Source organism: Oncorhynchus kisutch, linkage group LG17 (assembly GCF_002021735.2).
Source record: "Oncorhynchus kisutch isolate 150728-3 linkage group LG17, Okis_V2, whole genome shotgun sequence".
Classification (NCBI taxonomy): Eukaryota; Metazoa; Chordata; class Actinopteri; order Salmoniformes; family Salmonidae; genus Oncorhynchus; species Oncorhynchus kisutch.
In genome coordinates, this window is record NC_034190.2 from 73,447,122 (window position 1) to 73,459,870 (window position 12,749).

A 12,749-nucleotide genomic window follows, 5' to 3' on the forward strand; every position below is an offset into this window, starting at 1 on the left:
TCACCATATCCTCATCGGCAGACTCGACACTCTTGGTTTCTCAAATGATTGCCTCGCCTGGTTCACCAACTACTTCTCTGATAGAGTTCAGTGTGTCAAATCGGAGGGTCTGCTGTCCGGACCTCTGGCAGTCTCTATGGGGGTGCCACAGGGTTCAATTCTTGGACCGACTCTCTTCTCTGTATACATCAATGAGGTCGCTCTTGCTGCTGGTGAGTCCCTGATCCACCTCTACGCAGACGACACCATTCTGTATACTTCCGGCCCTTCTTTGGACACTGTGTTAACAACCCTCCAGGCAAGCTTCAATGCCATACAACTCTCCTTCCCTGGCTTCCAATTGCTCTTAAATACAAGTAAAACTAAATGCATGCTCTTCAGCCGATCGCTACCTGCACCTACCCGCCTGTCCAACATCACTACTCTGGACGGCTCTGACTTAGAATACGTGGACAACTACAAATACTTAGGTGTCTGGTTAGACTGTAAACTCTCCTTCCAGACCCATATCAAACATCTCCAATCCAAAGTTAAATCTAGAATTGGCTTCCTATTTCGCAACAAAGCATCCTTCACTCATGCTGCCAAACATACCCTTGTAAAACTGACCATCCTACCAATCCTCGACTTTGGCGATGTCATTTACAAAATAGCCTCCAATACCCTACTCAACAAATTGGATGCAGTCTATCACAGTGCAATCCGTTTTATCACCAAAGCCCCATATACTACCCACCATTGCGACCTGTACGCTCTCGTTGGCTGGCCCTCGCTTCATACTCGTCGCCAAACCCACTGGCTCCATGTCATCTACAAGACCCTGCTAGGTAAAGTCCCCCCTTATCTCAGCTCGCTGGTCACCATAGCATCTCCCACCTGTAGCACACGCTCCAGCAGGTATATCTCTCTAGTCACCCCCAAAACCAATTCTTTCTTTGGCCGCCTCTCCTTCCAGTTCTCTGCTGCCAATGACTGGAACGAACTACAAAAATCTCTGAAACTGGAAACACTTATCTCCCTCACTAGCTTTAAGCACCAACTGTCAGAGCAGCTCACAGATTACTGCACCTGTACATAGCCCACCTATAATTTAGCCCAAACAACTACCTCTTTCCCAACTGTATTTAATTTGTATTTATTTATTTATTTTGCTCCTTTGCACCCCATTATTTTTTTATTTCTACTTTGCACATTCTTCCATTGCAAAACTACCATTCCAGTATTTTACTTGCTATATTGTATTTACTTTGCCATCATGGCCTTTTTTGCCTTTACCTCCCTTCTCACCTCATTTGCTCACATTGTATATAGACTTGTTTATACTGCATTATTGTCTGTATGTTTGTTTTTACTCCATGTGTAACTCTGTGTCGTTTTATCTGTCGAACTGCTTTGCTTTATCTTGGCCAGGTCGCAATTGTAAATGAGAACTTGTTCTCAACTTGCCTACCTGGTTAAATAAAGGTAAAATAAATAAATAAATAATTAAAATATTCTGACAATCTGAGCAATAATGATCAAATCTTGCCAGAATAAACAGTTAATAAAATACTTCAACACTCTTGATGCATAAATTCAACAATCTGAGGTATAATAACTGGAATGCAGAGTAAGTTGTACTGATTAGTGAAGCGTTTCTGTGTCAACAGAACAATAGGTCATACAATGCTGTCAAGAGAGACTGCTTACAGGCAGGAAAAATGTCAGGAATGTAAAGTTAATAAGGATTACTGGGGCGCTTGTGACTCCTAAATTCATCCAGCTTTGTCCTCTCCTCCCTTTAGAACCATAAATTGTAAAATTGTTTTAAAAAAAGTGTATTAATATTTTATTGTCAAATTGTGAGACTGTTTCAACAATGTCACCATTCAGTGAAAAGATATATAATTACTCTCTCCTAACTTTCAATTTAATATTCCTAACTTAACACTAACATCTAAGAAAAACTACACAGTGTAAATAAATGCTTTTGTCTTTTTTAGAAAATAAATGCATTCTTTAATAGCTTAATGTGATTCAAAATAATGTAAGCAAATGCTTCTATCATGTATGTCCAAGTAAACATGTGAATCTTTCTTCAGTTATCACTCTCTGTGAGGAGTGGTGTTGGAGGCAGTTCAGGAATCGGTGCGGGGTGTCCCACTCTGAGCCAAAGGGTTGAGCATCTCATTGTCAATTGACAGCGCAGCCAGATTTGCGGCCAATTCGCTCTGCTTTGCCTCAACAACGTCCTCCCGAACAGACAGCATTATCTCTGCGACAAGTCTTTTGGATGAGTCTATATTAAAGATAGACTCCTTGTCTGAGCTGTCCACCGCTCTTAATGAATAAAAAATGCATTTAATTTGTGCAGCACTTTTCATAACAGAGTTCTCAAAGCTCTACAAAAATAAAAACATTTAGAATTAAGGCTGTTCAAATATCAACAGTGGGCTAGGTGTTAAAAAGCTTTTCAGATTAGGACTTTGAGAAAGACAGTATTACCTTGGCCTCTGGGACTCTGGAGTTGAGAAGTCTCCCTCGGGTGATGATGGACTGGTCGATTGCATGGTCTCAGTTGGGAAATGAAAAGCATCCCTGTGAACTGTGTAAATGTGCATCTTGTTGGGGGGCTGCTCTGGAACCTTTCTACGGCGAAGCACTGGGCGCCATGGCAGCCTCACCTTTGGCTTTCCCTCTGGAGGAGTAGGGACGAGGCCAGAGACATTGAAGACTGATTTGGAAGAGGTCAGGAGGGATTTGGACAGACTGTCTTCTTCGTCTGTGTAGGAAATCCTTTGGGCCTCTTCGTCGATAGGGATATCAGATCCACTGGAGGTAAACTCCAATGAGCTCCAACAGTTGCTCATGGCATAAAGTGAGGATGATGCAGAGACATCCTTTTGCAACTGTGACAGTTTCAATTCTGTGCCGTATGAAACTTCCTTTGAGGTTGAAGTAGGCATATCAATTACGGCGAGAGAGTCAAGGCTTCTACTGAGGTGAGTAGCATTTTCAGTGTCTTCAGGATTCTTCAAAGCATCAAGGTAGGACATTGACAGGCATCTTTTGACAGGCATGCAATTGACTGGGGATGCTGGTTTTGAAGTAATGACCTTCTGAAGATCAAGGTCTTCCTGTGAGGATATTGCACCAGCGCTCCGTCTGAGGAAACCATCCTCATCCAGTATGTCATCACAGACAGTGTCCATGAGGCCGGAGGCAATATATTTTATCTTCTGGGATGACATCCAGATCCCTGGATATGCCTCAAAAGCTTCAGTTGAGTAAGATGCTACATCATCTAGGTCAGGCTGGAGTCCAGCCACATCAGGAACAAATGGTGTGTTGCTTGCCATGAGAGAGGTTCCCATAGCACCCAAAATGTCGCTGACAGCATTGATGGCAGTCTGGCTTGCCTTGGAGGAAATCGCCCTGTTGGGAGAATCTTGTCTAATCATATTGATTATTATAGTCTTGACCTGCTCCAGGACTTTGATGATTAGGTCTTTGGCAGTAGACTGTAGTTTGGGGGTAAGTGAAATGGCATCTACATTGGCATTCATGGTCTCACTGGCTTTCCCGGTCAGCTGACAGGCCTGGTCTTTACTGAGTTTTCTGGATACACTTTTCAACATATCCTCAATCATTTCTTTCTCCGCGCAGTCCTCGCTTTTGAGGTTCACCAATCCAAATTGAGGCAAAGAGACAGAACGTCTTACCTCATTCCTCACAGATTGGGCCAGTATTTCTTTGAAAGGTTCTGTGCTAATTTGGTCCAGAACTCCATCCACAAGGGTGACATAGAGGTTAGGGAAAGAGGTGCTTCTGGTGGCCTTGTGAGCTTTCCTTCTAGGGGATGAGTCAAAGACATAACTTACTCTAATGACTCTTTTTTCATCCGTATTCTTCTCACCTGGAGATATGAGCGCTGTGTCTTGAATCAAAATTGGCTTTACCTCATGGTCTTCAATCTTTACTGCAGGGACCTGTGATTTTGTGTGGCATTCATCACATCCAGACAGGCTGCTCTGAATTGGTCCAGGAACAACAACATGTGATGGACCTTCTTCAGGATCGTCATGTAGTAGAGCTAGTGGCTGGTCGTCTAAAATCATTTCACTGCACATATCGATGGCATCTTCCACTAAATCATCAGCGATCAACTCAACTTTTGCAGAGGCCATTGATTTCGCTGGGTGCTCGCCTGTTGCCTCAGAGAGCATTCCTTCCATATCTGCTCTGGAAGTAGTACAAGAACATGGAACACTGGCCATCACAGTTGTCTCCATGTCACCCAGAAGACTGCTCACAGCATTGATGGCTGTTCGGCTTACCTTTGGAGATAGAATCAGAATACTTTATCGCCATGCAACAAATGCAGTGGTGTAAAGTACTTAAGTAAAAATACTTTAAAGTACTACTTCAGTAGTTTATTTGGGTATCTGTACTTTACATTTTATATATTTTGACTACTTTTACTTTTACTTCACTACATTCCTCATGAAAATAAAGTACTTTTTACTCCATACATTTTCCCTGTCATATCCAAAAGTACTCATTACATATTGATTGCTTAGCAGGACAGGAAAATAGTCCAATTCACACATTTATCAAGAGAACATCCCTGGTAGACTCACTAAATACACATGCTTCATTTGTAAATGATGTCTGAGTGTTGGAGTGTGCTCCTGGCTATCTGAACATTTTAATTACAAAAGAATTGTGCTGTCTGGTTTGCTTAATATAAGGAATTTGAAATGATTTATACTTTTACTTTTGATTCTTAGAAATATTTTAAAATAAATACTTTAAGACTTTTACTTAAGTAATATCTTACTGGGTGACTCATTTTTACTTGAGTCATTTTCTATTAAGGTATCTTTACTTTTACTCAAATATGACAATTGGGTACTTTTTCCCACTGAACAAATGATACTAGGAATTTATCTTGGTGTTGCAAATAGAAGCATCCCCATCAACAATCACATCAACAGTCAATCAGTTCGCCATCAACACAGATTAAACATCAACACAAATACATTAACACCTGCTCTTTCTATGATATAGACTGACCAGGTGAATCCAGGTGAAAGCTATGATCCCTTATGGATATCTCCTGTTAATTCCACTTCAAATCAGTGTAGATGAAGGGGAGGAGACAGGTTAAAAAAGCATTTTTAAACACTGGGACCATTGTATGTGCCATTTAGATGGTGAATGGGCAAGACAAAACATTTAATTGCCTTTGAACGGGGTATAGTAGTAGGTGCCAGGCACACCGGTTTGTGTCAAGAACTGCAACGCTTCTAGGTTTTTCACGCTCAACAGTTCTAAGAATCGTCCACAACCCAATGGACATCCAGCCAACTTGACACAACTGTGGGTAGCATTGGAGTCAACATGGGCCAGCATCCTTGTGGAATGCTTTCGACACCACTCAATATTAGATTAGGAAGGTGTACCTAATTCTTAGTATACTCAGTGTACATGACCTCCCTTGTAGGAAAAGTGTCATGGCATCACACAGCACATATAAATGTTGCATACAACATTACACATTACACAGTACATACAACATATTAATATATTGACTTACTTTTGGGGATAGACATCTCTTGGGAGAACCCTTCTTGATCTTGACAACAAAATGTGTCTTGACCTCCTGGAAAACTTTCTGTATCAGTTGTGCTGCAGCAGATTCTAGTCTGTAGATCTCTTCTTCATCTGTAGCCTCTTCCGCCATGGTGCTAGAGCTTGTTTCTCCGCACTGTCGGGATACTTCCTTCAGCATATCCTCTAGCATTTTCCTCTCAAAGTAATTATCCATTTGAGTGTTCAACAATCCACAGTCAGGCATAGAAAGGGTGCGTCTCACCTCATTCTTCACTGATTGGGCCAGACTGTCTTTGAAGGGTTCTGTGCTGAAGTGGTCCATAACTGCATCCACAACAAGTCCATACAGGTTGGGAAGAGAAGCGCTTCTGGTGGCTGCATTTTCTTTCTTCACCTTGTGCAAGAGAGTAGGCTTTGAAACAACTTCTTCAGTACTGACTGAGGGGACAGGAAGGGTGTTGTCTGTTTCACTGGTGTTACCATTCTCTACTCTTTCTTCTTTGCATTCTACAGTGGTTGTGGTATCCGTCTCCTGGGGCGAGGTTAATGCAGCTGCGGAGGCCACTGAGCTGCTTGTCTTACTGTTTTCTGCAACCTCTGAAGTGTCAGATGAAAACATCATTCCATAACTGGGAGAGTTGGATAAAGATGAGTTCACTGGCTCTGAGGGAAGTATTTCCAGAGTCAGGGAAGGAGCTTTTTCTTCAAAAGAGATTTGTATGTCACTTCTGATAGCCCTTGAGTTGCTTGGTTGTTCATCTCTTTCAACCTGAAGCTCAGGAAAAGCCAGCTCAAATAGGAGGCTGTCATATGCAGTACTAATAAGGTCACAGGCGACACCTTCTAGTTTTGAACAGGAATCTGGGCGGTTCTCGGGGTCTGCCTTTTTTAATGCAGGTGGCTGACTGTTTGATATGCTTGAGGTGCCTTCTTCAGCATCACAGTCTAGTGCAAGCTCTTCAATGTTTTCCTCATTTAATAAGTGTCTAATGTCTTCCAAAACATTGCTTACCACATCAATGGCTGTTTGGCTGGCCTTTGCAGAGACAACTCTGAATTGGGTAGGGGAGTCTTCTCGGATCATTACGATAACCTGCTCCTGGACTTCCTCCAGAACGTCAGTGATCAACGTTGTCACATAGGTGTTTATGTCTTCTCCGTTGGCCATCCACTCCTCTGGTTCTGGATCATCTGCTTGAGCATTGAGTTTGATTGTGTTTCCCCCACGGAGTCTGCAGGAAGGTTCATTGCTAGGATTGGCCGCTCGAGAGACGCACTTCAACACATCGTAAGCGATTCTGGCACTCAGAGCCCTTTGTGTCGCTGGTGTAGACCCTGGAATTGTTAGTTTGACCTCATCCCTGATTGACTCCGCCAGCTGCTTCCTGACAAGCTTGGAGCCCAAGTGGTCGAGGATGACAGATTTCAGCTGAGCTCTGTCTGGGATGCTTTGTCCCTCGATGGCTTTGAAGATCCTCAAAACAGGTTCTTGGAAACCCTTCAGCGGTGCCAGACCATCCAGGCATGGTCTCCTCTGGAGTGGTGCAAGGCCTGGTCTCCTCTGTAGCATGGCTGGCTTTTCCTTAGATTTCCCTATTAATAACACACACACATTTAAAAAATTTGACTAAATTTAGCATTCACTGGCTATGAACATACTCTGAAAGATATTTCGTAATGAAATGATGGTTCTTTAGTAAGGAAATGTTCTTACCTGACAGAGAAACTGTTTTCTTTACAGTTTTGGAGTGAGCAGGTTTGAGAGCAGGCTGAGCAGATGCTATAATAGTTTAAAAAAAAATACAAAATATGAGATGATATACAGCACAACACATTCAACTGCTCCTTGTAGGTTGCATTTGGCATAGTCATTTAAACATTGCTTAACTGTGTGATGAATTCAAATGAAATCTTACCTGGTTTTTCAAATATTTCTTCCAGCAGCTTATTTGGTTTGATAGAGGCCTCTCTCAACCTCTCAAACTCCTGGAGGTTTTTCAATTCCTCTTCCATTATCCTCAACCGAATAGCCTGTTTTTGTTCCATAATGCACATTTTCTGTGAAGAACATAGAGTCCAAAAATAGCAATTTAGCATCCACAAAAGTTGAGGTAAAATGATTTCTTAATTTTCATGATTTATTCAAACTTGAAAATAATTGTGGGTAGTTTTGTGAAGTATGATGAAAGTGTGACATTTGTACCTTTCTGATGCGATTTTCTTTGGCCTCTTTCATATACTTGGCCTTGTTCACATCGTGCCTCACATCCTTTTCAATGAGTTTCAGCCTGGATCGCTCCATAGAAACCCAATCCTCTTTAAACTCTCTCTCTTGGTCATACAACGCAGTTTGCAGGCCATATTTCTGTCCCCTGTCCCTATCAATACATTAAACAGATGAGTCATGACATTGCCAACACAGAGTAGGCCTATATAACTCTACTTTATTACCTCATGCACTTCTTGCCTACCTGGAACCAATGGTTGACTGCAGATGCTTCAGGTTCTGTGCTCCTTTATTCAGTAAGTACTCTATCATATCTTCCAGGGTAACATCCTTAGGTATATGGCCTTCCTCTTGCAACTGAACCATTCTCAGTATCTGTTCCTTCTTAAATAGGATAAATACAATTTTTGTACATTTTAAACACTTATCTACCTAATAAAATACATGCTAGAGTAACATTGTTTTTAGAGTGATGAATGATAATTTCACATTTTCTCGTGAAAATAACATGTGTGATCTTCACAGAAATTCACATTTAAGAACAGTCATACTGCCCACATACCAACTTTTTGCTGTAAGTTTTATGATGGTCAGTCTTGACCATATCCAGGTAATGTTTGTATGTGTTATACTCCTTTAATGAGCATACAACCTTGAGAAGAGAGAGAATCAAAATGTTTCCTGCTATAATACTCCTGGAGTTACCTATCAGTAAAGCTTATAGTCTTCTACTACACTGTTCAGAAACAACCATATTAACTTCAAACTTACATTGTCCTCTTTAGTGATGAAGTTTCGCTTCTTTAACTTCTCATGCATTTCCTTCTGATGGTAGTATTTATTGAGGTTTGGGTCATGCAAACTGTTGTACGTCGGCCTCATAATGTGACAGTTTGGGTCACTGAGGTTGAAATCAGATGTAGGCTGATACAACTGAAGGAACAACGATGTAAACAGATAAAAAATAAACATTATACTGTACCATTATACTGGATCCTTCTTCCATTCTACTGTACCATTATACTGGATCCTTCTTCCATTCTACTGTACCATTATACTGGATCCTTCTTCCATTCTACTGCACCATTATACTGGATCCTTCTTCCATTCTACTGCACCATTATACTGGACCCTTCTTCCATTCTACTGTACCATTATACTGGATCCTTCTTCCATTATACTGTACCATTATACTGGACCCTTCTTCCATTCTACTGCACCATTATACTGGATCCTTCTTCCATTCTACTGCACCATTATACTGGACCCTTCTTCCATTCTACTGTACCATTATACTGGATCCTTCTTCCATTATACTGTACCATTATACTGGACCCTTCTTCCATTCTACTGCACCATTATACTGGACCCTTCTTCTATTCTACTGCATCATTGTACTGGATACTTATCCATTGTACTGCACCATTCTACTGGATCCTTCTTCCATTATACTGGACCCTTCTTCAATTCTACTGCACCATTATACTGGATCCTTATCCATTCTACTGCACCACTCTACTGGACCCTTCAACCATTCTACTGCATCATTGTACTGGACCCTTCTTCTATTCTACTGCACCATTCTATTGTATGCATGTTCTTTAAAAAAATGTTATACCGTATCCTGTTAAATATATGTTCTGCTTACCTTTTTACCCAGGGTGGCTCTATAAAATTTAAAGGCGACCCCAGGTAGGAACGGAAGCTTTGTCATGGCAGGCAATCTGCTGCTCACTGACGGCTTTGTTTCTATCATGATCTGAGGAGGCTTCCCTTTCAGTGGACGAGTTTGCTTCTCTGGTTGCGAGGGTATCTGACACATGGGCTTTGAGGTCTTCTCCTGAAAACAGCAACATAGCAATAATTTATTTCTTACAAACTCACCTGTGATAGTTCATCCGACCATTATGACATGGCGGCGGGCCTGATATGTCATCATAGGTTGATGCCCAATGAACTACTGTGGCCATAGCCTAAGTGCCAGTCTATTTTTTATTTTTTTATATCATCTCCCTGCCACTCACTGTCATGCCAAATATGATGTTTGGCTTAGCTATGAGAGCAATTAAGTTGACAAGAGCACAAACAGATCTGGGCCCAGGCTACTGTTGCCATAGAGATTCTAATTATGTGACCTGTGTCTGACCAGTAGCGGTGCATGTGTAAAATCACTGGGGAAGCCAAGACAGTAAAAAAGCCATATTACAACCTATGTTGTGATATTTGCTCTTTATGCAACGGCTGGATCTAATCCTGAATGCTGATTGGTTTAAAGCGAATTCCAGCCGGTGTCTATTCCACAAGTTACCACCGGGCTAAATCTATGATGTTAAAATGCCTATTTACTCTGTTCCATCTGACTGCGCAATCCACTGTCTCCTCAGTCCAGGTAGGGAAGGTATAAACTTGATCTGCACTGTAAAAAGCATCTAGACATTATTTAACATTTCTTTTAGACTAACATTTAGTTTTCAACAGCAGAGATTTGTATAAACCTTGATGTCTGTCTCTTGGACATTTGCAACATTGTTTCATTATTCAAATTTTATCTCCAACTGTCCCATACAACGTGTAGGGGTAGGGTGTTGGGACGAGAGAGAGAGGCAGACAGCATTTCTCAGCCAGTCAAAATCACGAATCAGCTGGCATGATTTTTATGGATATATACAAAGAGATGTCAACTGAAAAAAGGTCAAATGAAACTAAGTGCAGGTAGTTTACAGTCTTTCCAGCTTCAGTTTGAAGTTATTGTGTTAGCTGTGTTGTTGGCTGGCTCCTCTGAACAACAGTGTCCTAAGAACAGAACAGATGGCGCAGACAGATATGGCAGCTCTGCTTCTAACTCCTAAGCAACTTTGCAGTATTTTTTTTGTGTGTGTTATTTCATACATTATTAGCCCAGAAAATGTTGTGTGTTATTAGATGCAGCCGGAAAGAACTTTTGGATATCAGAACGGCGGTACCTCACTTTCCGGAATTGGATCCTTTGTTCATACCCCCCAGGGTAATTTAACTTATTCCAAAGACTGCTCCAAAACACTGCCGGCGGAGAAGAGGTATTTGGAGTGGACTTCTAGTCCGATTGTGAAGGCGTGCACACCATCCACCGCTTCCGAGTATATTACTTGCTAATGTTCAGTCTCTGGATAATAAAGTAGACGAGCTCAGGGCGAGGATCTCCTTCCAGAGAGACATCAGGCATTGTGACATACTCTGTTTCACGGAAACATGGCTCTCATACAGAAACTCAAGTCCTTTAGTTTACCCGACCTCACAATCAAATGCCGACTGTATTACCTCCCAAGATAATTTTCTTTGGTTATAGTCACAGCCGTGTATATTCCCCCTCAAGCCGATACCACGATGGCCCTGAAAGAACTACACCTGACATTATTCAAACTGGAAACCACAGATCCTGAGGCCGCATTTATTGTAGCTGTGTATTTTAACAAAGCAAATGAGGAAACGTTACTGAAGTTCTACCAACACATTGACTGTGGTCAATATTCCCCCTCAAGCAGATACCACGACAGCCCTCAAAGAACAACACGGGACTTTATGCAAACTGGAAACCACATATCCCTAGGCCGCCTGTATTGTAGCTGGGGATTTTAACAATGCAAATTTGAGGAAAACGCTATCGAAGTTCTACCAATACATTGACTGTAGTACCCGCGCTGGTAAAACATTTGACCACTGCTACTCAACTTTTCCAAATGCCTAGAAGGCCCTCCCCCACCCTTCCTTCGGCAAATCTGATCACGACTCCATTTTGCTCCTCCCTTCCTATAGGCAGAAACTCAAACAGGAAGTATTCGTGCTAAGGTCTATTCAATGCTGGTCTGACCAATCGGAATCCATGTTTCAAGATTCAAACCCACGCTTTTAGTTTATGCTTTCATAGGCTACCTAGCTAAAATTTGTGCTGTCCTAACTTCCTCACATGGGCAACAATGAACCAGCTATGTTAGCTAGCTAGGTAATGTGAGTCTACTAGGCTACATATTGAACTTCAATCGTCTCAGGCCAGTGGCATGAATTTATGGTTAGATCAGAATTGCCGTTATAATCATTGGCCTGTACAGAGAATTAAGTCAAATCCTCAAGTCCAAATCCCTATCTCCATCACCTCAAGTTTAAATCCCCATCTCCATCCATGGCTTGGAAAAGGGCCGATTAAGCAAACTAGCTAGATTAAGCGAACTACTGCAAGACATCAACACAAGAAGACTAGAAATCAAGACCTTTTCCTGACATGATGACGTTTGCTCAGGATGTGATTTGATTGGATTTGGCTTCACACCAAATTGGCCTCCCTTGCGGGGCATTTTGCTGCACCAGGACAACCCACAGTTGATTGGCAAATGCTGATTGGCAAATAAAAAAATGAAAAAATAAGAATCAATCAGATTCAGCCACTTGCAAATTTACAGATGATTATGATAACACAGAGACAAAAGATCAATTATTTTTATTGGTCAAATATTTGGGAAAGCCTGGCTTCCCTTGGCATCTATGAATACACGCCACTGTGTCTGACTTAGTTTGAACTGGAGTCATCTGCATGCCACAAGACTGTGTTAGCCCACTGCTGAGCGAATGCCTAGGCTCTAGCTCAAGTATTATTCTGTTCACGGAACCACCTTCTACACTTCACCCCTCCCTTGACCTTCTCTCACAACACCCCAGCAGCTGATAGACATAAACTGTGCGATCAAGGTCCAATGGCACCAATGAGACTGACTGTGTTTGAACCCAGATCATATCCACGCCACAAGACTGATACCTCGGTGGGAGGAGTTTGAACTGTGTGAAATGTGATTGCATTCGTTTTGGAACCGCACCGCCTCCCGGGGGTGAGCCAGGTGCCCCGCTCTGGCCGAAGGCGAAGTCAGCTCAAAACAAAAGCGACGTAATTATTAAGCTC

At 41.9% G+C, this 12,749-nt stretch overlaps 1 protein-coding gene across 1 annotated transcript; it reads right to left on the bottom strand.

Moving 5' to 3' along the window:
* Nucleotides 1-1,507: 1,507 nt before the first annotated feature.
* LOC109907064 (uncharacterized) lies at nucleotides 1,508-9,787 on the bottom strand. The gene is made up of 10 exons (XM_031794556.1): nucleotides 9,471-9,787; nucleotides 8,594-8,755; nucleotides 8,385-8,474; nucleotides 8,067-8,206; nucleotides 7,799-7,973; nucleotides 7,512-7,653; nucleotides 7,310-7,375; nucleotides 5,579-7,188; nucleotides 2,485-4,316; nucleotides 1,508-2,319 (listed from the first exon to the last, which is right to left on the bottom strand). Exons 1-10 carry the CDS (start codon nucleotides 9,642-9,644, stop codon nucleotides 2,118-2,120), a joined length of 4,593 nt encoding a protein of 1,530 aa, XP_031650416.1. The 5' UTR covers nucleotides 9,645-9,787; the 3' UTR covers nucleotides 1,508-2,117.
* Between the last annotated feature and the right edge of the window lie 2,962 nt (nucleotides 9,788-12,749).